Here is a 24,944-nt window from a genome sequence, read left to right as displayed (position 1 = left end):
AGGCTAACTATACTCCTCTACCTCTAAGGGTTGAGGCGTGGGGTAGAAAGGGCTAAATCAAAAATGTAACATATAGTGCGTGGTCTTGGCAAAGAGGCATGCTCATAAAGCGCGCTACCAACCAGAGAGTAAGAGATTGAGACAATTGATATTATGTTATGACTGAATGAAAGGCCAGGTAATATTACATGGGCTAATTAGTATTAATTTCTCATATCTCTAATTCAGTCACTCTTCACTTCACTTCACTTCACTTCTCTTACTCGTATTCCTTGTTATGCCAAATTTTTATAAGTATGGTATTATGTAACACTCGGTCGTATAGAAGTTCTGAATACCGGTTCGTAAATCTTCTATCGGTAGATAAGAAAGAACATAGCATAGTCGGAAGTGATTCATCTGTAATGCATCATATACAATAGTAATCACGACACATTCCATCAGAAAATAAAACTATACTACCAGAATAACAAAGCCGAGGACGCTAATGACTTCCTAAGAAGGTAAGTTCCATGGCATCACGTAGTTGGCCTTATTTTTGGCATTTCGCATCAGCTCCTATTTGGGAAATGGTGCAATAATTTGCCATTAATTTTTAGTGAGACACATAACCGTATCCCTACAATTATAATCTTAAAAATATATATGTATATAATTATATATAGTAAGGATACATCTATCTATATATATATATATAGGCTACCTTATTTTCGATTCTCGATTCTCGATTCTTGACATTTCTATTTTCCTATTAACTAGGAGCTTATTGTATATCAGGTATACCTAAAGAAATCACACAAGCTCATCAAGAGGATCATTCTTTTCGCACCAAACATTCTTAACTACTAGCGGTCAGGTGATTAGAAGACCGAAAAATTTTCGAAGTAATATAAAAAGCATACTTACTTTACTAGTTGTATTTATAGTATTAGACTTTGGACAATAAAAGTACAAGTTGAATTGTGAAAATGTTCCGTTTGATATCTACAAATGCTCAGCAGGGGTTTAGGCCTGTGCTTTTACTGAAAGTCAGGGGTAATAAAGGTCCTTTATCATTAACCTCATCAACTTTAGCTAATACTTCTGGGAATAATGTTAATAGTCAACATATTGTAACTCTGACTCAATTTGCTAGATCTAATTCTAATTCTAGTAATGGGGCTATAAAAAATACAAAAATGAAGGTTGATTCATTTATTTCTAAAGCTACTGCAGATCCATTAATTAAAGAAGCAATTGAAAATCCAGAACTAACGAGAAAGTTAGAACATTTTAAGGATTTATTATATCAAACTTATGATAAAGGTTCATTTTCTAATACTCAATCAAGATCAGCTTTTAATGAAACAGTTAATAATATGTTTTCATTATTTGATAATGAAGCCTTGAGAAGTCATTTAAGTTCAAAAGATTTATTTCAATATGCAAATGCTTTACAAAGGGCTGTATATTTTAACAGAACTAATAGATTATCTGGAAACAAAAATAGAGATAAAGATCAAAGTTCAAATAATTATTCAGAAGAACTTTTATTAAAGAATGCCGTATTAAATTTAGCAGAATTAATAATTGGTAATGAATTTCAAAATAGATTATCGTCTAATGTGATTAAAATGTTATTTTATTCAATGTTACAATTTAGATTTTATAATGAAATGATTAATTTATGGGAAAATGGTATTAATGATCCCATCAATGGTAAGTTATTTTTACAACAAGAAACTTTGGCGATAGTGTTAGATGTTTGTTTTGAAAACAAAAGATTCACTTATGAAGAAATTTTACAAATTTATGAATTAAATTCTAAGGATACCCAAGAAGTTGCTGATGTTCTTTTATGTACAATCGGTAAAATTGCCATTGTTTCTGGTGATTATTCTCGAGCTTTAGATAGTTTGGAAACTTTATTAAAAATGTATGAAGGTTATGGAGCACCTAAGGCAAGAAGAGAATTGTTACACTCATTAAGTGAATTACATTTAACTTTTATTGGTGAATGTAAAGATTTTAAGATTGCCAAACATTTCTTTGATAAAGTTATTGAATTTTCTTTACCTTATAGTGTTCCTTTAAAAGCTCCAAAAGTAGTTTCATTTATTGAAAATTGTTATGAAGCCGATGAACCAATGGAAACTATAATTGATATTTGGAAATCAACTTTAACTCATTATAAAGATAGTTACACGCGTGGTGCCTCTATGAATGCTAGATATGCCATTTTAAATAATGGATTCTTTGGAGTTTTCTTTAAGAAATTTCCTACATTAAATAATGAATCATTTGATCAATTAAGAAAAATTATAAGTGAATATGCAAATATTAAACAAATTGATGAAACTTTCTTAAATACTATTATATCAAATTATATATGGCAGGATAAAGAAGTATTGGATCAATTAATTGAAAATTATTCAATTTATGATGTTCAAAGAACTCCAGTTTCTTATAGAATTGTATTAAAGAAATTAGGTGAAATTAAAGGTTATTCAAATAAAGATATTTTAGACAAATGGTATGAAAATTTAACTTGTTTAGATAATTTTGGTTATGTATATATTCCTGTTGCTGATTGGGCTGCATTAAGAGATGCTACTATATTATCAGGTTTCTCCGAAAATAGAATTCCTTTATATCTTACTGTGGTTAATACTTTTAGAAATTACATGCAAGATAGAAGATCATGTCTTAGATTCTTAGGTAATTGGGCTAAAATGCCAGAATATTATCCTTTAGTTGCTCAAATTAGTGATGCAGAAGAGGATTTTGTAGATTTTGGTTGTGATGTCGAAGTTAAAATTCCTCAGTTAGAAAATTTAACTGAGAATGTTTCTTTCAGATATATCACTCGTGAAATTACTCAAAATAGAAAAGATTCTGATTTTGATACTAGAAGTATACATTACCAAGGTCCTGTACTTTACAAACCACGTATTTAAACTTTATACATATATTTGTTCCCCTTTGTAAATAGAACTTGTTACGAACTTTATATATATTTAATTGTTAATGAGTGCGCATTTACCAAATTTATTAATTTTACTAAATTTGCCGAATAGGGTTAGGAAACATTTATCATAAACTATAATCAATTGAATTCCCCAGTAACAAGGGTTTACAATGGGATGTTTTGCATCTAAACCAGAGCAGCATAGCACCTCTGAGAAGGTGACCAATGGGAAGTCTCGAATTGTAGGATCTACTAATAGATTAGGTACTTCAGAGGTTAGTGAGATCAATTCGGCTATACCCACATCAAAGACAAATACAAAGACAAATACAAAGAACAATAATAAACCCTCAAATAATACAAGTGGATATAAGTTAGGAGATTCAACTAGTAGTGAAGAAATCCCGAAAGATGCAGTTTCATCCAAAGTGGCAGCTGCGGCTGAAGCTCGATATGCTAAACATCAAGAACAACTTAAGGAATCTAAGGATAAATTAAAAACAAAAGCCAAGTTATCGAGATCTGAGAAGGGACTCTGATCAATTAGATAGATAATTTACAATATAGACAATATTGAAATGTATGATACAATGAAGTTATATCGTATAAACTTACTCATACAGCGTAGAAGAATCTCTCATTAGAAGAATCTCTCACTAGAAGAATACTCTCACTATTTGTACCATATATTTTATTTTATTTTATTTTATTTTATTTCAATTAGGTTTACTTGACCATTTTAAAATTACTATAGACACACTTCTTTCATATGTTAGACTATCGTAGTAATTGTCTTAGTTGAATTAACAGATAACATTATTACAGTGGGGGAGACCGGACTGCATACAAGCACACTATAATCAAAAAAATTCATATCGACCATAAACTCACCTTGACTGTCATAACAATAGTAATATATATAAAGAGTTATTAAGCATTATGGAGACTGGTTCAAAAATACCTTTATCACATTCATTGTGGTCACCCCATGATACTGTGAAAGATGTTGCAGAATCATTAGGAATAGCACTTCCTGAAGAAGCGGCTAAGAATTTAGCAATGGATGTTGAATATAGAATTCATGAAATATTAGAAACAGCTATAAAATTTATGAGACATTCAAAAAGAAAACTTTTAATGACTACTGATATTAATCATGCATTAAAAGTACTTAATATTGAACCATTATATGGTTATGATAATTCGCAACCATTAGTATTTAAAGAAGCACTTGTAGGAGCTGGTGGACAAACTTTATATTATATTGATGATAATGAAATTGAATTTGAAAAATTAATAAATCAAGAATTACCAAAAGTACCACGTCAAGCAACATTTACAGCTCATTGGTTAGCAATTGAAGGTGTTCAACCAATGGTACCTCAAAATCCATTACCTTCAGAAATAAAAAGTTTACCACCAATTCTTAGAGGTGCCACATCTTCAATGCTTGGAAGTGATATTTTAGCTGATGAAAGTAAAGACTCAGAAAGTTCTAAAGAAAAGAAAGTTACAGAAAAAGAAACTGAAGTTAAACCTTTAGTAAAACATGTATTATCAAAAGAATTAAAATTATATTTTGATAAAGTTGTTGAAGTATTAATTTCAACTGAATCAGAAAAGGAAATTTTAAAGAATGCTGCATTAAATTCTTTAAAGAATGATCCAGGTTTACATCAATTAGTTCCTTATTTTATCCAATTTGTAGCTGAACAAATAACAAATCAATTAAGAAATATAGAAGTTTTATCAACTATGTTAGAAGTAATATCTGCATTAGTTGATAATAAAACTATATTTTTAGATCCTTATGTTCATGCATTAATGCCATGTATTTTAACATTATTATTAGCTAAAAGAATTGGACCAGTTTTAAAAGATTTAGATGATATTGAAAATCAAGAATTATTAAAAAATCAACTTGCAGTAAGAGAATTTGCAGCTATATTATTAGAACATATTATAAAAGTATATGGATCATCATATTCAACTTTAAGACCAAGAGTTACTCGAACTTTATTAAGAGCTTTATTAGATTCTTTAAAACCTATAGGTACTCATTATGGTGCATTATTAGGATTAAAAAATATGGGTAATGAAGTTATAAAATTAGTATTAATAGGTAATTTAAAAGTTTGGTGGAAACTGGTAGTTGAAGATGGTACTAAATCTGAATTTGAAAAGGGAATATTATTATCAACTACTATAGATATTTTAAGAAGTCTTAAAGTAACTAATGAAGATGATATATCAATTGATAGTGAAATTAATAATGAAATAAAAGATAAATTAAAGGATAGACTTGGTGATAAATTATCTAATGCAATATTAGAACAAGATGATGCTTATGAAATTATTAGAGGTTTATTCTTTGGAGAAATTGTTGTATAATATAATCTAATCTAATCTATAAATAATGATAGGTAATTTAAATTAAATGTAAAACTATTGGATATTAATCTTCTTTTGATTTAATTGTTAAAGAAGAAAATTTATCAGGATGTTTATCATCATTCATACGATATGATATAGGAGATCCATTAAATGCCAGATTATAAAATGGAGAATCTTCAATCGATGCAGGTGCTCCTGGTTTCCTTCGTTGTTTACTTGAAGTAGGAGATGAATTAATGACTTGAATTGGTGTAGTTTCAACATGCAGTGAAATAGAAATATCATTTATATTTATATTTGAATCCACAAGTTTCGTATAAATCGAATCCTTACCTCTATTATTATTATTGGGTCGTAAAAATGCTCCATCAGGTGTCTTCATAATTTCCTCTAATGGAATTGTCCTACTTGAAACTGATGGTGTAGCTATAACTTGTGAATATGATCTTGAAGGAATATTAAATGATGGTACAAGTACAGGTACCGATGGAGTTGATGATACTTGAGAAATCAGTGATGAATGTTTCTTTACTGGAGTAGCTTCGACCTGCGAAATAGCTCCTGAATTCAGAATAATTACTTGAGATTTCTTTCTTCCAAATATAGTACCTTCAGATAAACTAACCAATGATTTCTCAGATAAACTTTTCAGACGTTTTAAACTATTAGATTCATTCCCAGTCCCATCAGAGAAAGATTTTAAAGTCATAGACATATCTACTACTCTCTTTTTAAGATTCTTAGATGAAAGATTAGATGCAGATCTCTTTAAAGAAAATGCCGGCATTAAATCATCATCACTTCCAAGACTACTAGTAGTTGATCTTTTTAAAATCGGAGCTGAGTTCCTATTTAATAAAACTTTTTTAAATTTATAATTCTTAGATGTTTTATCATTCTTTTTATTACCTTCGGTTTCTTTCTTTTCATCATCTTTCTTAACTGATTTTGAAATTCTAGGGGCCTTCATAGTCAGATCTTTAGTTTTATTAATAATATATTTAATTATATTTGGAATCTTCTTATTATAATATGGTACAAGTACATAAGCCAAGAATCCTAAAGTTCCATTATTTTCAGTTTTATGACTTCTACCTAATAAAGTATCCCATAATCCAAGTCTATCTAAAACTGCATTCATAGAAAGAAATGCCATATATTCATTTACAACATCATTATCTTCAGAAATATTATTACTATTACGAAGTTGAACATTAACACCCATTCCAAGAAATGTTGGAATGATTTTACGAGTTTTACTCGACTTTCTTCGAACTAATGATGGTTTGGAATCCTTTTCTCGTTTCTTTATTTCTTTTCTTTGTTTCTTTTCATTATCAGTAATAAAGGTATCTTGACAAATATTCCAAACATGTAATAATTCACAAATAAGAATTAATTGTAATTGTGCTTCTCTTATCTTTAATTCTAATACTAAATGTTGAAGTCTTTCTTCTTTAGTAGCAACTTTCTTGCTTGAATTATTTTTATCTTTAGCAGATCCCATAGTATTATTGGATTGAATAACTTTCATTAATTCATCATTCTTTTTCATAAACTCTTCACGTATAGAATGCTCAACATTTTCAAGAATATTGTTTTTATTATTAGTATTATTCTTACTAAGGAGTCCAAATTTATCATTATGTCTTTCATCAAATTGTTCAACAGAAAGAAACACTGTACATAGTATATTTTTTATTTTCTTATCATCATTATCACATAAATTTCGAAATCTTGTCATGGCAGATTTAGGGAAATATGCTAATGGTGTATTTAATGAATACAATGTTTCAAAATATCTATGAACCAAAAATGTTTTAGGATCTTCTAAATCAATAATATTAACATTGTTTTCCTTTATGGGTGAGTCATGAACTGGAGGTAACATATCAAAAGAATCTATTATTTGGTTTATTGGTGTATCATGATCATCACCATTGATAGATATTAGTTGTAATTCTTGTGGGGTATATAAGTTTGAGTGATTTAATTCTAACTTAAAATTAACATGTCGTATATTTTGATGAGGTACGATTATAACACAATACATAAGTTCTTTAATATGAAACATTATTCCACTTTCTTGATGTCTATCACGTACATCTTTCTTTATATGAACAAAATAATAATAAGAATTTAATGTAGTTAAAAGTCGATGAACATCATCTTTCAGACGAAATAATACATTTTCCTCGGAGATAATTGATATGTTTGGTCTTATTAATACTTCAAAATCAATTGAAGTAATTTTTTGAATAACTGTAAGTACTAATGGTTCTGATCCATCTCTATTTAACAGTACTATTTCAAATGTTAAAGGTAGCTTAATCGGAGAAAATTTGGTAATTTCTTGATCTTTCAGCTCCTGTAGTATCTCTTCATCCATAACAATGTTCGTTGTGGAATTTAGATAAGGTTCTATAATACTAAATGTAATTGTTAAGCTTAACTTCTATCGGGAGATGGGTTAAGCATTCCGATATTGCTAGTGAAATATTTATTTATGGTGCGCGTCTCACAGTAGTAGTTTTTCTTTACAAAAAATAGAAGCACTATAATCCGGTTCAATTGTACTAGAGATTTGTTGAAAACAAGCAGCAACTCATTTGAGTGTTACACATTCAGGCTTAGAAGTGGTTTTGTAGTAATGATTATCAAAAAGTTGATTTAACAATACTAGATGACATTGAAAAATCGATTATTAATAGAAATATATTACTTCTACTATATACAATAATTGTACAATTTACATTGTGAATTGTAATTGTGAATTGTAAATTGTAAATTGTAATTGTGAATTGTAAATTGTAAATTGTAATTGTGAATTGTAAATTGTACAATTGCTTCTATTAATAAACTACATCTCCAGCATAAATCTGTGAAAGAAAGCATGCCCAACTTTTGCAACATATTTGACTCATCCACAGTACTGTTACGGTCACGCGCACAATTGTCTCGTGACCAATAAAAAGAAATGACATTTCCATATCGGAGCTCGATCTTATGATCATATAATATCACATCATCTCATTGGAACTCATCTTTTTTAAGTTTTTAAGTTTTCAGCCTTTCATTCATTGCATCCATTTATACCCTTTTAAGATTTTCTTTATAGAAATTCATCACCAATATTCATATTCTATAACTAAAACTCAATCACTTCATACTTACCATACTTAAGCGCAAACTGATAACGACTCATTTAATCACGCGCATCAGAAAAACCTCATTTGAATTTCTTTTTTGTGTACCCCTTCACATCCTCCTCCAAATCTATAATACATTTTATAGCTCAGTCATCATTGTGAGTTAAGTGTATTATTAACATATTTCATTTAATATTGAATCTTTAATATTGATTTGATATAGCAAACATCTTGCACATATCTCATGCCTGTAACCAAGCAACATCCCTCACCTGAGGATGATCCTAAGGTGTCATCATCTTCTTCATTACCATCTCCTCCTTCTCCTCCTCCTCCACCGGCTACTTCATCTGATTCATCTACTTCTTCATCTACAACTACAACTACAACTACAACTACAAATTCAAATTCAAATGATTTAAATAATACTAATACTACTTTCAATACTATAATTCCAGACAATTTCATTTCGAATCCTTCAAATAATATACCTACATCGAAGGATCATCTTTTTTCATCTTCGTTATCTCCCCCTCGCATCTTAGATAAATTTAATTCTAATGATTATCTTGAAGGGTCTGCATCTCCGATTTCTGATATAATTTCAATTGAAAATAATATTAATAATACTACTACTAATAATTATTCTGAATCTTTACCTTCAATCTCAGTTGCATCATCTTCATCTTCATCTTTTACTAGTTCAAAATCAAGCGCTATAACTCTTCAACCAACTTCAACTCCTTATTCTTCAAATCATAAACTTGATTATTTCACTAATTTTCAAACTAATCATCATCACTATGGAAATAATATTCATAATAATGATACCAATAAAATCCCTAGACTTTTAAATGATTATTTACGTCCAAATGCTCAATATATTGGTGAACAACAATCTGGAAAATCAAGATTTCATATAAAGGTTGAATTTAAAACAGTTGATCTTATTAATTCAATTGTTACTGGATTTCTTCAAATCTCAGGACTTACTGAAAATCATTCAGAAATTATAACTTGTTTTAAAGGTGAAATAATTAATAATCCTTTAAATAAATATAGTTGGCATAATACTAATGCTCATACTAATACTAAAAAATCAGATTCAGATCATAATAATCATAATGAACAAATTATTCGTAAATATTCATTTATAACTGAAAATAAACAATGGGGTTCATATATTAAGAATGATTTTGAACATTGGAAAAAATTATCAAATATGTCTGATTTATCTGATGAAGAATTACAACAACGACTTATACGGATTCAAAATGGTGAAGAAGATAATGAATTCATATATATGAGATGGAAAGAAGAATTTCTTTTACCTGATTCAAGAGTTAAACAAATTAGTGGTGCATCATTTGATGGATTTTATTATATTGTACTTAATATTGGTCAAACAAGTTCAATTGGTGAAAATAATCCCAATATGATTCCTGGTTCAATTAGTGGTTTATACTATCATAAATCTTCAGAAAAATTTCAATCTTTAAGTCTTAGATATGTTGATGATCGTGGTATATCAGGATCATTTGAATTTGTTTGAAAACAATTTATACCCATTATTTCAATTCTATTTATTTCATAATTTATTTCTTTTAATATTGTTTTCATACATTTTTGCATGTTAGGTTTTATATTTCTTCTTATATAGGTTTATCATTTTATATAAAATAAAATCAAAGTAATAACTTTTTTATATATGTATTAGTTAAGATTTATTTATTTTAAACACGTTTAGAAAGTAATTCCTTTTCTCTATTTGCATAAATCTTAGCTGTAAATGGTTCTTCGAATAATAAGGCAATCTTATACATAACAAATACAAAAATAGTTATAATAATTCCTGATGGTTTACCATACCATAAAGCAGTACCTAAGAAACAAAGGGTTGAACCATTATACATTGGATTATCATTAATATTGAATGGGAATCCAGTAACTCTTTCATTCATTAAAATTCCAAAATAATCTCCAAGATAAGTACCAGTAACTCCTAAAGCATACATTGAAGTTAATACTAATATATTACCAAATATAAATGAACCAATAGCAATAGATTTAATAATTAATGAATTAATTAATGGTTCAAAAGTTGGTTGAGCAATTAAAGCTTGATGATATACATGATCACGATAAATACCAAGTGAAAAAATTGTAAAGGCAAGTAAATAACATCCACGATAAGCTCCACCCGAAATTTTTGTAAGGAAATGAGTATTATATTCTAATCTTGCAACTATATTCCAAAAGATTGGATTAAATGCTATAGTAGCAACAGCAAATATAATTGAATTATTATTAATATTAATATCAATATATTGTCCAATATTTTTCACTAAATAAGTGATATCATTTGGTAATGTTTCAAATTCTTCAAGCAATGATGACATAGTTATTTTATACTATTATGAATATTTAGTAATTGAATCTTTTAGAAGAAGAAGAGAAAGAGAAAGAGAAAGAGAAAGAGAAAGAAACAATTAAGAAAATAAATAAAATTTGGAATTAGAAATAAAACAAATCCGTCAAAGTTGTCTGAAAAATTTGTTGGTATTATAGATCGGTATAGTTAATCCGAAATATCGCCTAAATTCTTTACTTTACTTAGTGGTCTCAGATCGGTCTTTTACTCCAGATTTTTGGGGCCAACTGGTGACAGGACTCAAAAGTGCATGTGATAATTTTTCTATCTTCCTTTATCAAGAGCGCTACCATGTACGTATTTCCAAATGTTATGTATTTACATATAGATAAAAACAAAAAAAAAAAGGCAATACAACAAATATTCAAATTTAAACTTTGTTTTCCACTTCAGCAATTTCTCTAAGCTCAACCTCTGGCTTCAGCTTCTCACTCAGGGGAATATCAGTTTTTTCGGAATATTCTTCAATTGGAGCTTCAATAACTTCAGAATGAATAGTTAAATCACGATGGAAATTTTCTGGTCCAATAAGAACTGCAACTACTAAAGATGCAAAAATAGCTCCAGAAAAAATACACATAACTTTACCATAATTATAAGCTCCTGGTTTACCATTATCTAATGGAAATTGTTCACCTAATTTAGCTTCAATAGTACTAGCAGCTGATGATGCAAGATTACCTAATTGATAACAAACACCACTTAAAAATGTACGATGAGTAGCATTAACTAATTCAAGTAAATGAATAGGAACTACTCCAAAGTTTCCCATAACAAAGAAATTCAAAAAGAAATAAGCTGGATAATTTTGTTTAGAATTAAAGAATGATGGATAAAGGAATGCCCCTGCTAAAATAGTACTGATTATTATAGTTAATCTTCTACCATAAAGTTCACTTAATTGTCCAATGACAATACCACCAGCTATACCACCTAAATTACATACCACAATAATAACAGTCTTGAGATTAAGATCAACACCATATTGATTTGTAAGCATAGTAACATATAAATCTTGGGATCCATGAGTAGAGAAATTAAAAACACCCATCAAAAAAACAAGGTAAGCAAATAATAACCATTCAGTTCTAATAGTAATAAGAATACTCATATCAAATTTATGTTTTTTGAATTGTTGATCATGTTTTTTAAGGAAAGCTTTACTCTTTTGTAATCTTAAGAAAGCTTCTGATTCAGGAACAAAAGCTCTCCAAATTATTAACAAAACGGCTGGACCAGCAGAAAACCAAAATAAAGATCTCCAACCTTCACCTTCTTTATAAGTATTTTGAAATGCCCTATAAAAGATCATAGCAAAGATATAACCTAAGTTATATCCTGGTAAGAATAATCCTGAAAGAACAGCTTTAGCTTCATCAGGTTGGTTTTCTAAGGATGTAACACTCGCAATAGGATACATTGCTCCCATTAGAATCCCAAAGATCGATCTAACCCCTAAGAATTGACCATATGTTTTAACAAATCCTGTACTAATTTCAATCACTACAAATAAGAAACAAATTACCATATATGGTTTTTTTCTACCATAATAATCACTAACAACACCAAAAATAGCAGCGCCAACAGATCTGAACATTAATACTAACGTAATCCCCCAAGTAATTTTAGTGACACTAACATTTAAACTTTTAGCAATATCAGGAGCACTAACTGAAACACAAAAGAAATCCATAGCATCGACACTCCATGCTAAAAATCCTAAGAAGTAAAATGTATAATCCATACTATTCATCTTTCTCAATGCTGGTAATGGGTTAATAATTTCATACCACCTTTGTTCAGATTTATTTACAGGAATATCAAGTAAAGTAGATAATCTAGTAGTGGAATATCTCCATATACCTTCTTTTGATAAATCTGGTTTCTCATTGAAAATATCATGTTTGATTCTTTCATCTTCATCTCTGTAAGATGATTCGGACACCACGTCCTGGGAATATTGTTCCTTTTTCTCAGCCATTATTTTGTTGATTTAAAGTCAGAGAAAGAGATCTGATTACATGAAATTGTAAGAATTAAATTATTATTTATATAGAACTATAATTAGATTATAGATTGGAGATGAGGGTGGGTTAATCCAAAGCATCTACACATTACGTAATTCATGGCATATAGAATAACAATACAAATGTGGGGTAGATTTTTGCAATCATTCCAGATTTCTGAGCCTCTGCGGCTAACATTCTGATTAATTTGCATTTTGCCTTATTTGAAATGTGTCACAGGCAAAGGAATTATTTATACGAATTCCCGGACTTGACTCCGCTTGATAATAAGCGATTATTTTCGTCAAAATTAGAATGCCAAGCATATAATAAGTTTGTTGAGAAAATGAGTCTAATCGTAAAACTTAACTTAAGGAGATAGATGTATATGACGAATAAACTCAAAACCTGCATTTTACTCCACCTCTGATTCTATCAACAATATATATTCCCTTAATTTTGTCTGGATATAACTTGCAGTTATCCGAGCGTAAGTTTCTACAATCCAGTCGATAAACTTAACTTCCCCACAATGATATCAAAAGGCAAAGAAAAAAAAAACTAAAGTAAGCTTTTACTATTGTTAGAAGTCACCCAAGGGCCCCCAATCTCATCACATTTATACAGACTAATCAGCAAAATGCGGAGATCTTTATTTTAAATCAACTCATTTTAGCTATAACATTCAGACTTTCAAATACTGAAACAGATCTATGAGACTCCTGAATCAAACTTAAGAATGGCAAAACTGCTGCAATTTTATATTATTGATTAAGCACGCTCAGGGCTTAGAAAATATGTCTCAGGAGCGCATTTCTATCTAGTTGTTGCGCACACTCAACGAGGAAATTTAAGCGTCGAAAATGAGTCTTTCCACCAGTACTGCGGTCCAGGTGTTTGGTTACCATTATTAGCCACTAACGTATGGCAAAATTTCCTAAATAAGGTCCGTGATAACTATGCGGTTATCAAATGATTTAATCTGAATTTTTCACTTATTTAAATCTATTAATTTTTCAAATTTAATTCATTTTCTTTTTATTAGATCATCAATTGATTATCCTTAAGTCATAATGGTTAAACAAGTTCTTTTATTAGGTTCTGGTTTTGTTGCCAAACCAACTGTAGATATTTTAGCTAAAACTCCAGATGTTAAAGTTACTGTTGCATGTAGAACATTATCTAAAGCTAAAGCTTTAGCTGGTGATGTTGCTGGTGCAATTTCTTTAGATGTTAATGATGAAGTTGCTTTAGATGCTGAAGTTGCTAAAAGTGATTTAGTTATTTCTTTAATTCCTTATACTTATCATGTATTAGTTGTTAAGGCTGCTATAAAGAATAAGAAACATGTTGTAACTACTTCTTATATTAATCCACAATTAAAGGCTTTAGAAAAGGAAATTAATGAAGCTGGTATTACTGTTATGAATGAAATTGGTTTAGATCCAGGTATTGATCATTTATATGCAGTTAAAACCATTGAAGAAGTTCATGCTGCTGGTGGTAAAATTACTTCATTCTTATCTTATTGTGGTGGTTTACCAGCTCCAGAAGATTCTGATAATCCTTTAGGTTATAAATTCTCTTGGTCTTCTAGAGGTGTTTTATTAGCTTTAAGAAATTCTGCTAGTTACTGGAAAGATGGTGAAATTGTTAATGTTAAATCTGAAGATTTAATGGCAACTGCTAAACCTTACTTTATTTATCCAGGTTTTGCTTTTGTTGCTTATCCAAATAGAGATTCTACTACTTATAAGGAATTATATAATATTCCAGAAGCTCAAACTGTTATAAGAGGTACTTTAAGATATCAAGGTTTCCCACAATTTATTAAAGTTTTAGTTGATATTGGTTTCTTAAAGGATGTTTCTACTGAAGTCTTTTCAAAACCAATTGCTTGGAAAGAAGCTACTAGTCAATTAATTGGTGCTAAATCTACTTCTGAAGAAGATATTGTTTCTAAGATTAATGAATTAACAAAATTTGAATCTGATGATGATCAAAAGAGAATTATTTCTGGTTTGAAATGGTTAGGATTATTTTCTGATACACCAACTACTCCAAGAGGTAATCCATTAGATACTTTATGTGCTACTTTAGAAGAACTTATGCAATATGAAGAAGGTGAAAGAGATTTAGTTGTTTTACAACATAAGTTTGGTATTGAATGGGCCAATGGAGAAACTGAAGTTAGAACTTCAACTTTAGTTGATTATGGAGTTCCAGGTGGTTACTCATCAATGGCTAAAACAGTTGGTGTTCCATGTGCAGTTGCTACTCAACAAATCTTAGATGGTACTTTAAGTACTAGAGGTTTATTAGCACCAATGAATTCTAAGATTAATGACCCAATTATGAAAACTTTAAAGGATGAATATAATATTTTCTTAGTTGAAAAGACTATTTCCTAAATTTAAATACTTTTTAAATACTTTTTAAATACTTTTAATTCGTTTATTCTATAGGTTTATATATTCCTTTTGTTTTTATAATACATCCCTTTTATATTAGATATCATCATCATCCAGTTCATCACTTAATTCATAATCAATAGTATATTGTTCAATTAAATAATCAATATCTTCAATTAATTCTGCTTTATCATCTAAAATTTCCATGGCATCAATTCTACTTGGATGAATATTACGAATAAGTTTTTGATATGATTTTAAATCTTGTTTAAGATTAGTATTAATATTGAATTCAGAATAGAATGTAAATTTATCTTGAGATTTTAAAATCTTTGATGGGAAGGTTTCTACTTTTAATATATCATTCATATCTCTATTCTTAAAAAGATTTTTCGGTATACCATTACCTTCATTATCATCAATTAAATGTTTTTCAATTTCTTTATGATCTTCAGGTACAATATAATTTTTAATAAAATACTTTGTAGAAGATTTGTAATTAGTAGAATTAGGAATAAATGATGGAACACTAAGTTCTAAAGATTCTGAAGAAGTTAAAGAAGCTTGTTGAGGTGATATTCCTTCATTATAATAGTTACTTATATCAACATTTGAAATTAAATTATTAATATGAGATAATCCAATTTGAGGATATTCAAGATTATTAAGTTTAATTTCATTTATAATTTTTCTATTCTCATACCCCCGTAATATCATATCTTCCATAATACTCATAGATGTCAGATTTTTTGATTGATTATTGATTCCCCATATTGAATTTATAAATAATGATGAAATTGATGCTGAATGCCAAAGACTTTCATTATCATAATTATCATTTAATAATGCGTTGGAGTTGGAAGGTATTTGATTCATATTTATAGGAAAGAAAAGTGAACAATTTTTATTTAATTCAATTAAACTTTTAATTTGTGATATAGTTGAAAGTAATTTTGATGAACCCTTAGATGTATCAATATTTCTTGATGATATTAATCCATATAACCAAATACTATTTTTATGATTACTATTAAAATATTCATCAATAATAGTTGTTAAAAATTCATTTGTATAACCACTCCAACCACTATTTAATTCACTAATTATATTAATACCCTGTAAAGAATCACATTTTTCTAAATGATATCTAAAATTATCTATTTGATTATCAACATAATCTAAATTAGTTGAGAATTCATCTGATCCAACTTTAAAATTATCAAATTTTAAATTTTCAAAATTTTTATGATATCCATATGATTGTGAATTATGTTTAAAGTTTGGAATAGTATTCAATGATTTAGGAGTATATATTAATTTATTATAATCACTCCAATATTTAGTATTAGATGTAGTTAATAAATCTTGTTCAGTAATACCTTTATCAAGATTTAATTGATATTGATTTTTAGGTATAATCAGAACATTAGTATTAGTAAATAATTGATGAGATTGACTAATATTATTAAAAGTATTCTTAGGATCATGATATTCATATTTCAGTAATGATCCAAATCCTCCTTGAAGATCATATATTATAGCTCTTGGAGAATAATTAGTATATCCATTTTGTAAAGATGTTGAAAGAAATACTCCATTAGTATAATTAACTGGAGCTTTCTTTGTATAAGGTATATGTGATTCTTGAGTATTATATAAATGTGTTATCACATGATTAGAAGGTTGAGATAGAGATATACTTAATATTTCAGACATTTTATTCTAATTTATAGTAGATTTAATTAAGCTCTACAAGTGAAATATCTTTAATTTTTTTTTTCTATAGGTGAACTCCGATTTAGTGCGCACGATCACTTAATATCATCATAGCTTATATAGCATTATGTCATTAAGATAAAGTATGGAAGTATGGAGTAGACATATATGAGCAGTTAATTCGGGAAATATTAAGGGTTTCTACCTTAATTGGTAATACGAGAACACCACACCACATCAATGAGCAGTTAGTGCCAGCCTCAAAGCTTACAAGAACTAGAAAGTATACTGAATAAATGTTAAAGACGAATTCCATCTTTTCAGAGTGAGGCGATCCTAAAGGGATATAGTAATGAAATGATTATTATGTAGATCAATGTAGAAAATTTCTTCTATTTCAATGATCCAGGAGCTTATAATTAAATTTTTAGTAGAAGGAAGTAATGACTTAACTCTATAGAAAAGATAATACAAACTATAAATACTAATACAAATACAAACTATAAATACAAGTACAAGTACAAGTACACTAAAGTCAATCTCTATATTACATTAATTAACATTCATCTTCTTTGTCAATGTAAATCACTTGCAGGAAGACTTTCCTTTCCGCCTCAACAAACCCTTAAAAGGAGAGTTTAGATCTTCACTCCGAGGATGCCAGGCAGTGTAAGTCGCACCTACCAATTGTTTTACTTTTTTAAATTTTTTTTCTGACGCGTATTAGTGACCAAAATTCATAACAACAGTGACAAAAATAAAATAATTATCATCAAAATATAGTCAAGTATAGATAATTGTTAGAAGCATTTGTTCCCTAAATAAGACAAATACATTCAGCTGCACTTTACAATTGATAGAAAAAATCGCCTTGATTTTACAACTGTTTATGTATAAGTAATTAACTAGTTCAATTTACTTTAATAATAAATATATAAGAGTTTGAATTTCATATTTGTTTGAATTTATTAGATTTAGTTGTGTTTTTAATAAGTAAATATTTATATTTATACTATGACTGAAGAACTGGTTGTTTCAACTCCAACCATTCCATCTACTGATGAGAAAAATGGTCCAACTCAAGCATCACCATCATCATCAATTTCATCTATAAATAGTGATAGTTCAACAGGTAAATTAATTAAAAAATTATCTTCAGCTAATTTAGTTGATGATGCTAATACTAAATTAAAAATTCCAAAGAATAATAATACTGATAATAAGAAAAAACCAGTTAAATTTACTGTAAGAAAAGTTTCTCATGAACCAATTGTATCACCATTAACATCTCCTATTTTACAAAATCATCCTATACCAAATATTCAAAAGAATAATAATATAAGAGTTATATCACAAACAAATGAAGATAATCAAGCTATAAAAGATGGAGAAAAAGTAAGAGTGGCTGAATATAAATATGAACAATATCAAGAAAGAATACAAAAAATTGAAAAAGAAATTGTATTTTTACTGAATTTATTACCACCTTATAATGTGGAGATAGACTATAGTACACGAACGAAAATTACTAAAGCTATTGAGAAATTAAAGATGAAACAAGATGAAATAGAAAAGAAAAAGTATACTTTGGGTATAACTATTAGTAGATTAAGAAGAGACCATGAAGAGAGTGATATTTGGATAAGGAATTTTAGTAATCAATAGTTAGTATATACTATTGTTACTTATTATATTTACTTCATTTCTGTATATTATATGAGATTTGGTGTGGATTCACCGTTATTTACCTCTTTATGACATTATTAAAATGTATTTGTTATTAAATTACTATTTATGTAGTCGTCTAATGATCTAATTGATTTTGCGATACCCTCAGCCGTACCGATATTTTGACTATTTTGACTATTTTGACGGGGGGTTTAGTTGAGTACAAAATAACTAAAATCATTATCAATAGTTCTAGAAGCTTCTTAAGCATTAATATCCCCCACATATCTAACATTAACCCCGAATCTGATTTCTCAATCTTGGATCTCACCTCCTTCTACTTACGTAGTAGAGCATTCGCTTACAGGGGTGTACAATTTTTGTACTTCTCCACTATTAACCGAAACATATTACCAAATTACAATGATAATGTCATTAATATTACTATTACTATTATAATTAGATTAAGACTAATATCAGTAGTTTATATCAATTATATACTCTATATACTGATTTCTATTAATTGTTCCTTACAAAACTTTACTACCAAATACATTTCCCAGTGGGTAGCAAAGTGAAAGTGAATTTTCTGTGCCCGGTAATTGTTCCTGTGAGGGAAAAATTAATAGTGGTTTAAAAAAGTCGCTACTCCTTCGGTGATGTTCAGGGTTACAGTCATCTCATAGTTACTAAAATAACGACCAGTAATTTGTGTGAATTAAAGATCTAATCCACTGTAAGTGAACTCTAGCTGATATTTTTGAGTTAATCAGCTCTTCAGTGTTAAGATTCCTTTTTACACCATTATATTATTTTATAAATCCTTATATTAATTAATTGATTATCATTCAATTTTATAATAATGACATCTAAAAGCTCATCTCCTTCAAAACCTCCTCCTCTGTTCTTTTTATATGATGAAGAGATGGAAGTAGATGAAGCAAATGATTCAAATAATAATAATATTAATCCATCAAATATCCTGTCATCACCTAAATCTCAAGAATCTAATAATCGACAATATCAACGTAATAATCCTATAGCGACAGTATCTATACCCAATAAACAAAGCATATTTATGAATCCTAATGTTAATCATCAATCTCAATCCCAATCTCAATCCCAATCTCAATCACAAAAATCTTCAAGGCGACCTTATTCATTATCTGTACAACCACCTGATTTATTATTAACACCTACTACTTCAAATAATTCAACTCCTTCAGCATTTAGTCCAAATCCAGTCCCTTTCCATCCTAATAAAGATTCACAATTTCGAGAAATTGAAGATATTTTAAAATTCCCTATAGAATCATCTCATGCTTATTCATATGCTCATTTATCACCAAATTCTCTTGCTTTAAGATTAAATGTATTAAAAAGATCTTTAGAAATTTTAAAGGAAAGGCCAGATTTATTTAAATCTCTTAATCCTGATACTCCAAATAATGATAATGAATTTCATTTATCAATAAATGATACAAGTCCAAGTTTAACTAAAATTCAATCAAATATAATTGATGAAAAATCAAATCAACCTTTAACTTCTGCTCCTCCTTTACATTCATTTTATCAACAATCAAATAATAGTTCGGAATTTTTTAATGATAATAATAAAAAATATAAATTTGAACCCAATAAATTTCAATCAAATGCATCTTCAGCTGCTTTAGCAGCATTCTTTAGACCTCCAATTCAACGAACAGGTAGTGCATCATCAGTTTCATATCATTCTTCTGATAATAATAATATTAATAATATTAAATTAGAATCAAAGGGAGGTTCTCAATCACATCCTGTAACAAGAAAGGGTTCATTATCTTTAATTGGTCATCATGATTCTATATTAAATGATGATGTTAAAGATATAATTGATTTATTAGAAAATGATCTTGATTCATTAATGAATAATTCAGAAATTGCATCTACATTACATGATTTATCATTATCATCTCATGAAAAGGATAATTTAATTTTTAATGATCAAAGACAAGTTAAACATGATTTTATTAAGAATAAATTACTTTATGCATTGGCCACACCATTTGTTGAAACTTCTGTAATGACATCTTCACTTTTAGCAAGTGAAGAATCATTTCCATCATCTAAAAGTATACCAATAAGACCATCAACTACAGCATTAAATATGTTAAATAATCCTCAACCGATTAATAATCCAAATAATAATAATAACAATAATAATAATAATAATAGACCATTCCATTCAATGACATCAGGGAAAAGATCAGCCCCTCAATCGGTATTTACTGTAGAAGTTGAATCTCCTTGGCAAGTTAAAGCTGCTAATGATTTAGCATGTTTAATGTTTGGAGTATCAAAGGGAATGATTAGATCACTTACATTAATGGATTTAATTGCTCCACAATTTAGAGATTTTGTTACAGAAAGATTAACTAAATATATTGCAGAAAATCTTGATTTACTGATTCGACTGAAACGTTCAAATAAAGAAGTTAATAATAATAATATTTTATTTGCTGGAGAAATTGTTGCAATTGCTAGACCAGGTGATCAAAATTTTGCTTGGACATCAATGTGGGCTAAAAGAAAGGGAAATTTAATTATTTGTATGTTTGATCAAATTCCTTGTGATGCATTTGATGTAGTTATTCTGTGTGAAAAGAATAATAATATTATATCACCTATAAAAGATGGAATTTCAATTCCAATTTATAGTGTTGATTCTGTATCAGAAATTGCTGGAAATTTAGTAAGTCAATTTGATATACCAAAAATTAAATATTTAAAAGATATTAGTGATACATTAGATCAAGAAATTTCAAATTATAATGGAGATATTGATATGTGGGATAATGAATCAGAAGATCAAGATGATATTTTAGATTATTATGCTTCAAAACATACAACTGATAGTGCATTAATTAATAGAACAAGATATTATACTTTAAAAAGTAGAGGTAATGAACGTATCCCAATTGCCGTAACTTCAACTCCATTACAAATTAATAATGAAAGACATGAAATTAAATTAAAAATTCATTCATTACCTTATATTGCTGGAATATTTGTTATAAGTGCAATTAATTATAAAATTTTATCATGTAATAATGCCATTGCCAAAAATTTATTTGGGAAATCTTCTGAATTTTTACAAGATAAATCAATTAATGAATTAATTCCAAATTTTACTGAAATTCTTAAAGTTGGATTAGATCATAATTCTGATTCATTTTTATTAACTCCTGGTTTAGTATTACCTGAACATTTTTTTAGAAAATATGATGCATTATTAATTCATCGATATGAAAATCCTGATATTAGTGAAGAACAATTATTTTTTAATTCTCAAGGTATTAAAGGTATACATAGAGATGGAAAAAATTTACATGTTGATGTTCAATTAAGAGCTTCAACAAATGATACTTTAGTTCTTTGGATTACTTATTCTCGAGCTTCAAGTAAAAGTAATATTTCTAAAGAATTAGATAAATTAAGTGCAAGTTCTTCATTATCATCACTTGGAAAATTATCTAATCCAAAAACTAGAAAGGAATCTAATTCTTCAATATCAGAAGAATCAGTTACTGATAAAATCCTTCCTAAACCAAAACATAATTCATCTATAAGATTACCATCTCAATTAAATTTATTTCCTGCTGATGATTCTGGAATTCTTGAATTTTCTCCTAATAGTAATGAAATTGCTCGACTGAATTCTGTAAGACAAGCAAAAAATGAATCCTTTGGTATACCAGTATCATATTTAAGTAGTAAAGCTTTACAAAAGGCTACTTCAAGAGATAGTTCTGAAGCTAGAAGTTCAATAAGAGAATCATCTGATTCTGTAACTGATTATACTACAACTTCAGAACCAATTGAATCAAAAGTTCAATTAGGATCAGAATTAAATAATTATGGAATTTCTTCATATCTTAAATTTTCTGAAAATGATATTTTACAATATGAAAAGGATAAACTTTCTGCTATTGCTAGTCATTCAAAAGAATGGCCAATAGAAGTTGGAGCTAAACGGAAAACTAAGAAATTTTCTGAATTTAGAGTTATAAAGGAAATGGGTGAAGGAGCTTATGGTAAAGTAGTTCTTGTTCAACATAAACAAGATCATTTATATAAAATTATAATTAAATGTATTGATAAAGAAAGAATTCTTGTTGATACATGGGTTCGTGATAGAAAATTAGGTACAATTCCATCGGAAATTCAAGTTATGTCATTTTTAAATTCTGAACCTCATCCAAATATAATGAGAATAATTGATTTCTTTGAAGATCAAAAATATTATTATTTAGAAACTCCAATATTTGGTGATCCACCAGCAATTGATTTATTTGATTTTATTGAAGTTAAAAAGGATATGACAGAAATGGAATGTCAATTTATTTTTAAACAAATTACTTCAGCAATTTATCATCTTCATACTAATGGAATTGTTCATCGAGATGTTAAAGATGAAAATATAATTGTTGATGAAAATGGTATAATTAAATTAATTGATTTTGGTAGTGCAGGTTATACAAAACAAGGACCATTTGATGTATTTGTTGGTACAATTGATTATGCATCACCTGAAGTTTTAAGAGGAGAAAAATATGAGGGTAAACCTCAAGATATTTGGGCTTTAGGAATTTTATTATATACAATGATTTATAAAGAAAATCCATTTTATAATGTTGATGAAATTATGGAAGGAGATTTAAGAGTTCCATATGTTGTTAGTGATGCATCAGTTTCATTAATTAAAAAGATTCTCGTTCGTGAAGTGGCAAAAAGACCAACCATAACAGACATTGTAGAAGATGCTTGGCTTCAATTTTAGTTTATATAGTATATTTTATTATAATCAATATAATATATAATATATAATATATAATATATAATATATAATATTTATAATATTTATAATTACCCCCAATTCCCATTTTTCTTAGCTATATTTAATTTATCTATAATTTCTATATCTCAAAGACATTTCATCAATATCAATTTGATGCTTAAGGATTTCAATAAAGATATCATCACAATCAGTTTCTTGCTTTCTTCTAAAATCTAATTTATTATTTTCTTCATCATCTGATGATGATTCTATTGGTTCTGAGATACTTGTGGTTTCCAGTTGACTAAAACTAATAAAATAAGGATCATCAGTACCGTTTTGAACTAAAACATTTTCAGGAACTATATTTTGATGAACAACTCCAAGTTCATGAAACTTATTAAGGACTTTAATACTCTTTTGATAAAGTTGTTCCTTTCTCTCACCATAAAATCCAGCTTCAGATAATGGTTGACCATCAATAAATTCAAATAATATATAAAATCCAGTAATAGGTATTAAATCATCATTCTCTGGAATAGTTAATACATCTATAAATTTATCAATTGAAGGATTTTGTAAAATACCAAAACTATAAAATTTTGGAACACCAGTTTCAAGTCCTTCAAGACGTATATAAGCTTCAATTTCTTTAGCAAATGCTTTAAAACATGTTTTATAACTTCCTTCAATTACACTTTCTCTTTCAGTAAAAATTGCTGATCTTACAGGATCAACTACTTTTAAAAGATACTTCTGTTTAGTAGCTTTTTCAGTTACAATAAATATAATACTATTTGCAGAATAAAATTCAGCTCCAGATACAATTTTATCAAATGAATACTTGAGAGAGAATTCTTCTATGGGATAATGTTTCCATTTAGGATGCCTTTTCATCATAGCTGCCTTACCAATATAGAATGGCAGAAACAGGATTTCATTTTCTTGATTCATTGATTGATTGATGATTGATTGATAAAAAGAGATGTGTTATAATTTCGAGTTTTGAAGTGGTGATAGATAACCACTTTTATAGCGGCTGCAAATAAGTGCGCAGGAGTGTTTCAGGGTTCTATAAGTGACTCTTAGTCGTGTCCCACATCCAGGGAAATTATACGGTCTTATCGTGTACGATAATTTACACATTATATAACTACTATGTGAATAATACTGTATTACAATCAGTTCAGTTTCTATATATAGAGAGAGAGAGTAATCAGTTTTGTTATAGATACTTTGTATTACATACTTTATATTACATTACATACTTTAAATTAGATAGATGCTTTATATACAGGCACAGAGACACAATCTGACTTATAATTATTCATATAAATCTTACATAATATTAAGGTTAAGATCTGATGTGGATCCTTATGTCAGACAGTCTCCTGAGCCTAAACTTT

At 28.3% G+C, this 24,944-nt stretch overlaps 11 protein-coding genes across 11 annotated transcripts; 6 read left to right on the top strand and 5 right to left on the bottom strand. All coding sequences in view use genetic code 12, as the record gives it.

The window, feature by feature from the left end:
- The first annotated feature begins 851 nt into the window (after positions 1 to 851).
- Positions 852 to 3,026, top strand: RJT21DRAFT_17071 (uncharacterized protein). Its single transcript, XM_064883545.1, has one exon. The coding sequence runs from the start codon at positions 969 to 971 to the stop codon at positions 2,934 to 2,936; it is 1,968 nt and encodes a 655-aa protein (XP_064741725.1). The 5' UTR covers positions 852 to 968; the 3' UTR covers positions 2,937 to 3,026.
- Positions 3,027 to 3,748: 722 nt separating this feature from the next.
- Positions 3,749 to 5,370, top strand: TAF60 (Taf60p). The gene has a single exon (XM_064883543.1). The coding sequence runs from the start codon at positions 3,887 to 3,889 to the stop codon at positions 5,336 to 5,338; it is 1,452 nt and encodes a 483-aa protein (XP_064741724.1). The 5' UTR covers positions 3,749 to 3,886; the 3' UTR covers positions 5,339 to 5,370.
- Positions 5,371 to 7,982, bottom strand: RJT21DRAFT_17066 (uncharacterized protein). Its single transcript, XM_064883544.1, has one exon. It carries the CDS (start codon positions 7,728 to 7,730, stop codon positions 5,403 to 5,405), a length of 2,328 nt encoding a protein of 775 aa, XP_064741723.1. The 5' UTR covers positions 7,731 to 7,982; the 3' UTR covers positions 5,371 to 5,402.
- A 1,367-nt stretch (positions 7,983 to 9,349) lies between these two features.
- Positions 9,350 to 10,042, top strand: RJT21DRAFT_81525 (glucose-induced degradation complex subunit; the record flags this gene model as incomplete). Its single annotated transcript, XM_064885294.1, has 2 exons — positions 9,350 to 9,518; positions 9,600 to 10,042. Coding segments are annotated over 2 exons (612 nt in total), but the record flags the coding sequence as incomplete, so codon positions are not given.
- A 65-nt stretch (positions 10,043 to 10,107) lies between these two features.
- OPI3 (bifunctional phosphatidyl-N-methylethanolamine N-methyltransferase/phosphatidyl-N-dimethylethanolamine N-methyltransferase) lies at positions 10,108 to 10,974 on the bottom strand. Its single transcript, XM_064880935.1, has one exon. The coding sequence runs from the start codon at positions 10,887 to 10,889 to the stop codon at positions 10,224 to 10,226; it is 666 nt and encodes a 221-aa protein (XP_064741721.1). The 5' UTR covers positions 10,890 to 10,974; the 3' UTR covers positions 10,108 to 10,223.
- Positions 10,975 to 11,291: 317 nt separating this feature from the next.
- On the bottom strand, positions 11,292 to 13,039 carry JEN1 (Jen1p; the record flags this gene model as incomplete). Its single annotated transcript, XM_064883124.1, has 1 exon — positions 11,292 to 13,039. The coding sequence occupies exon 1, from the start codon at positions 12,900 to 12,902 to the stop codon at positions 11,292 to 11,294; it is 1,611 nt and encodes a 536-aa protein (XP_064741720.1). The 5' UTR covers positions 12,903 to 13,039.
- An 858-nt stretch (positions 13,040 to 13,897) lies between these two features.
- On the top strand, positions 13,898 to 15,423 carry LYS9 (saccharopine dehydrogenase (NADP+, L-glutamate-forming)). The gene has a single exon (XM_064880934.1). The coding sequence runs from the start codon at positions 14,001 to 14,003 to the stop codon at positions 15,336 to 15,338; it is 1,338 nt and encodes a 445-aa protein (XP_064741719.1). The 5' UTR covers positions 13,898 to 14,000; the 3' UTR covers positions 15,339 to 15,423.
- On the bottom strand, positions 15,424 to 17,432 carry RJT21DRAFT_118063 (uncharacterized protein). Its single transcript, XM_064880933.1, has one exon. The coding sequence runs from the start codon at positions 17,052 to 17,054 to the stop codon at positions 15,435 to 15,437; it is 1,620 nt and encodes a 539-aa protein (XP_064741718.1). The 5' UTR covers positions 17,055 to 17,432; the 3' UTR covers positions 15,424 to 15,434.
- Positions 17,433 to 17,819: 387 nt separating this feature from the next.
- On the top strand, positions 17,820 to 18,826 carry RJT21DRAFT_118062 (uncharacterized protein). The gene has a single exon (XM_064880932.1). The coding sequence runs from the start codon at positions 18,069 to 18,071 to the stop codon at positions 18,717 to 18,719; it is 651 nt and encodes a 216-aa protein (XP_064741717.1). The 5' UTR covers positions 17,820 to 18,068; the 3' UTR covers positions 18,720 to 18,826.
- Positions 18,827 to 20,996: 2,170 nt separating this feature from the next.
- On the top strand, positions 20,997 to 23,612 carry FUN31 (serine/threonine protein kinase). Its single transcript, XM_064880931.1, has one exon. It carries the CDS (start codon positions 21,046 to 21,048, stop codon positions 23,539 to 23,541), a length of 2,496 nt encoding a protein of 831 aa, XP_064741716.1. The 5' UTR covers positions 20,997 to 21,045; the 3' UTR covers positions 23,542 to 23,612.
- A 19-nt stretch (positions 23,613 to 23,631) lies between these two features.
- RJT21DRAFT_118059 (uncharacterized protein) lies at positions 23,632 to 24,667 on the bottom strand. The gene has a single exon (XM_064880929.1). The coding sequence runs from the start codon at positions 24,490 to 24,492 to the stop codon at positions 23,665 to 23,667; it is 828 nt and encodes a 275-aa protein (XP_064741715.1). The 5' UTR covers positions 24,493 to 24,667; the 3' UTR covers positions 23,632 to 23,664.
- Between the last annotated feature and the right edge of the window lie 277 nt (positions 24,668 to 24,944).

The sequence above is a fragment of the Scheffersomyces amazonensis genome, assembly GCF_036850825.1.
Source record: "Scheffersomyces amazonensis strain UFMG-HMD-26.3 chromosome Unknown RJT21scaffold_1, whole genome shotgun sequence".
NCBI classification, from domain to species: domain Eukaryota; kingdom Fungi; phylum Ascomycota; class Pichiomycetes; order Serinales; family Debaryomycetaceae; genus Scheffersomyces; species Scheffersomyces amazonensis.
This window is presented reverse-complemented; position numbering and strand designations above follow the sequence as displayed.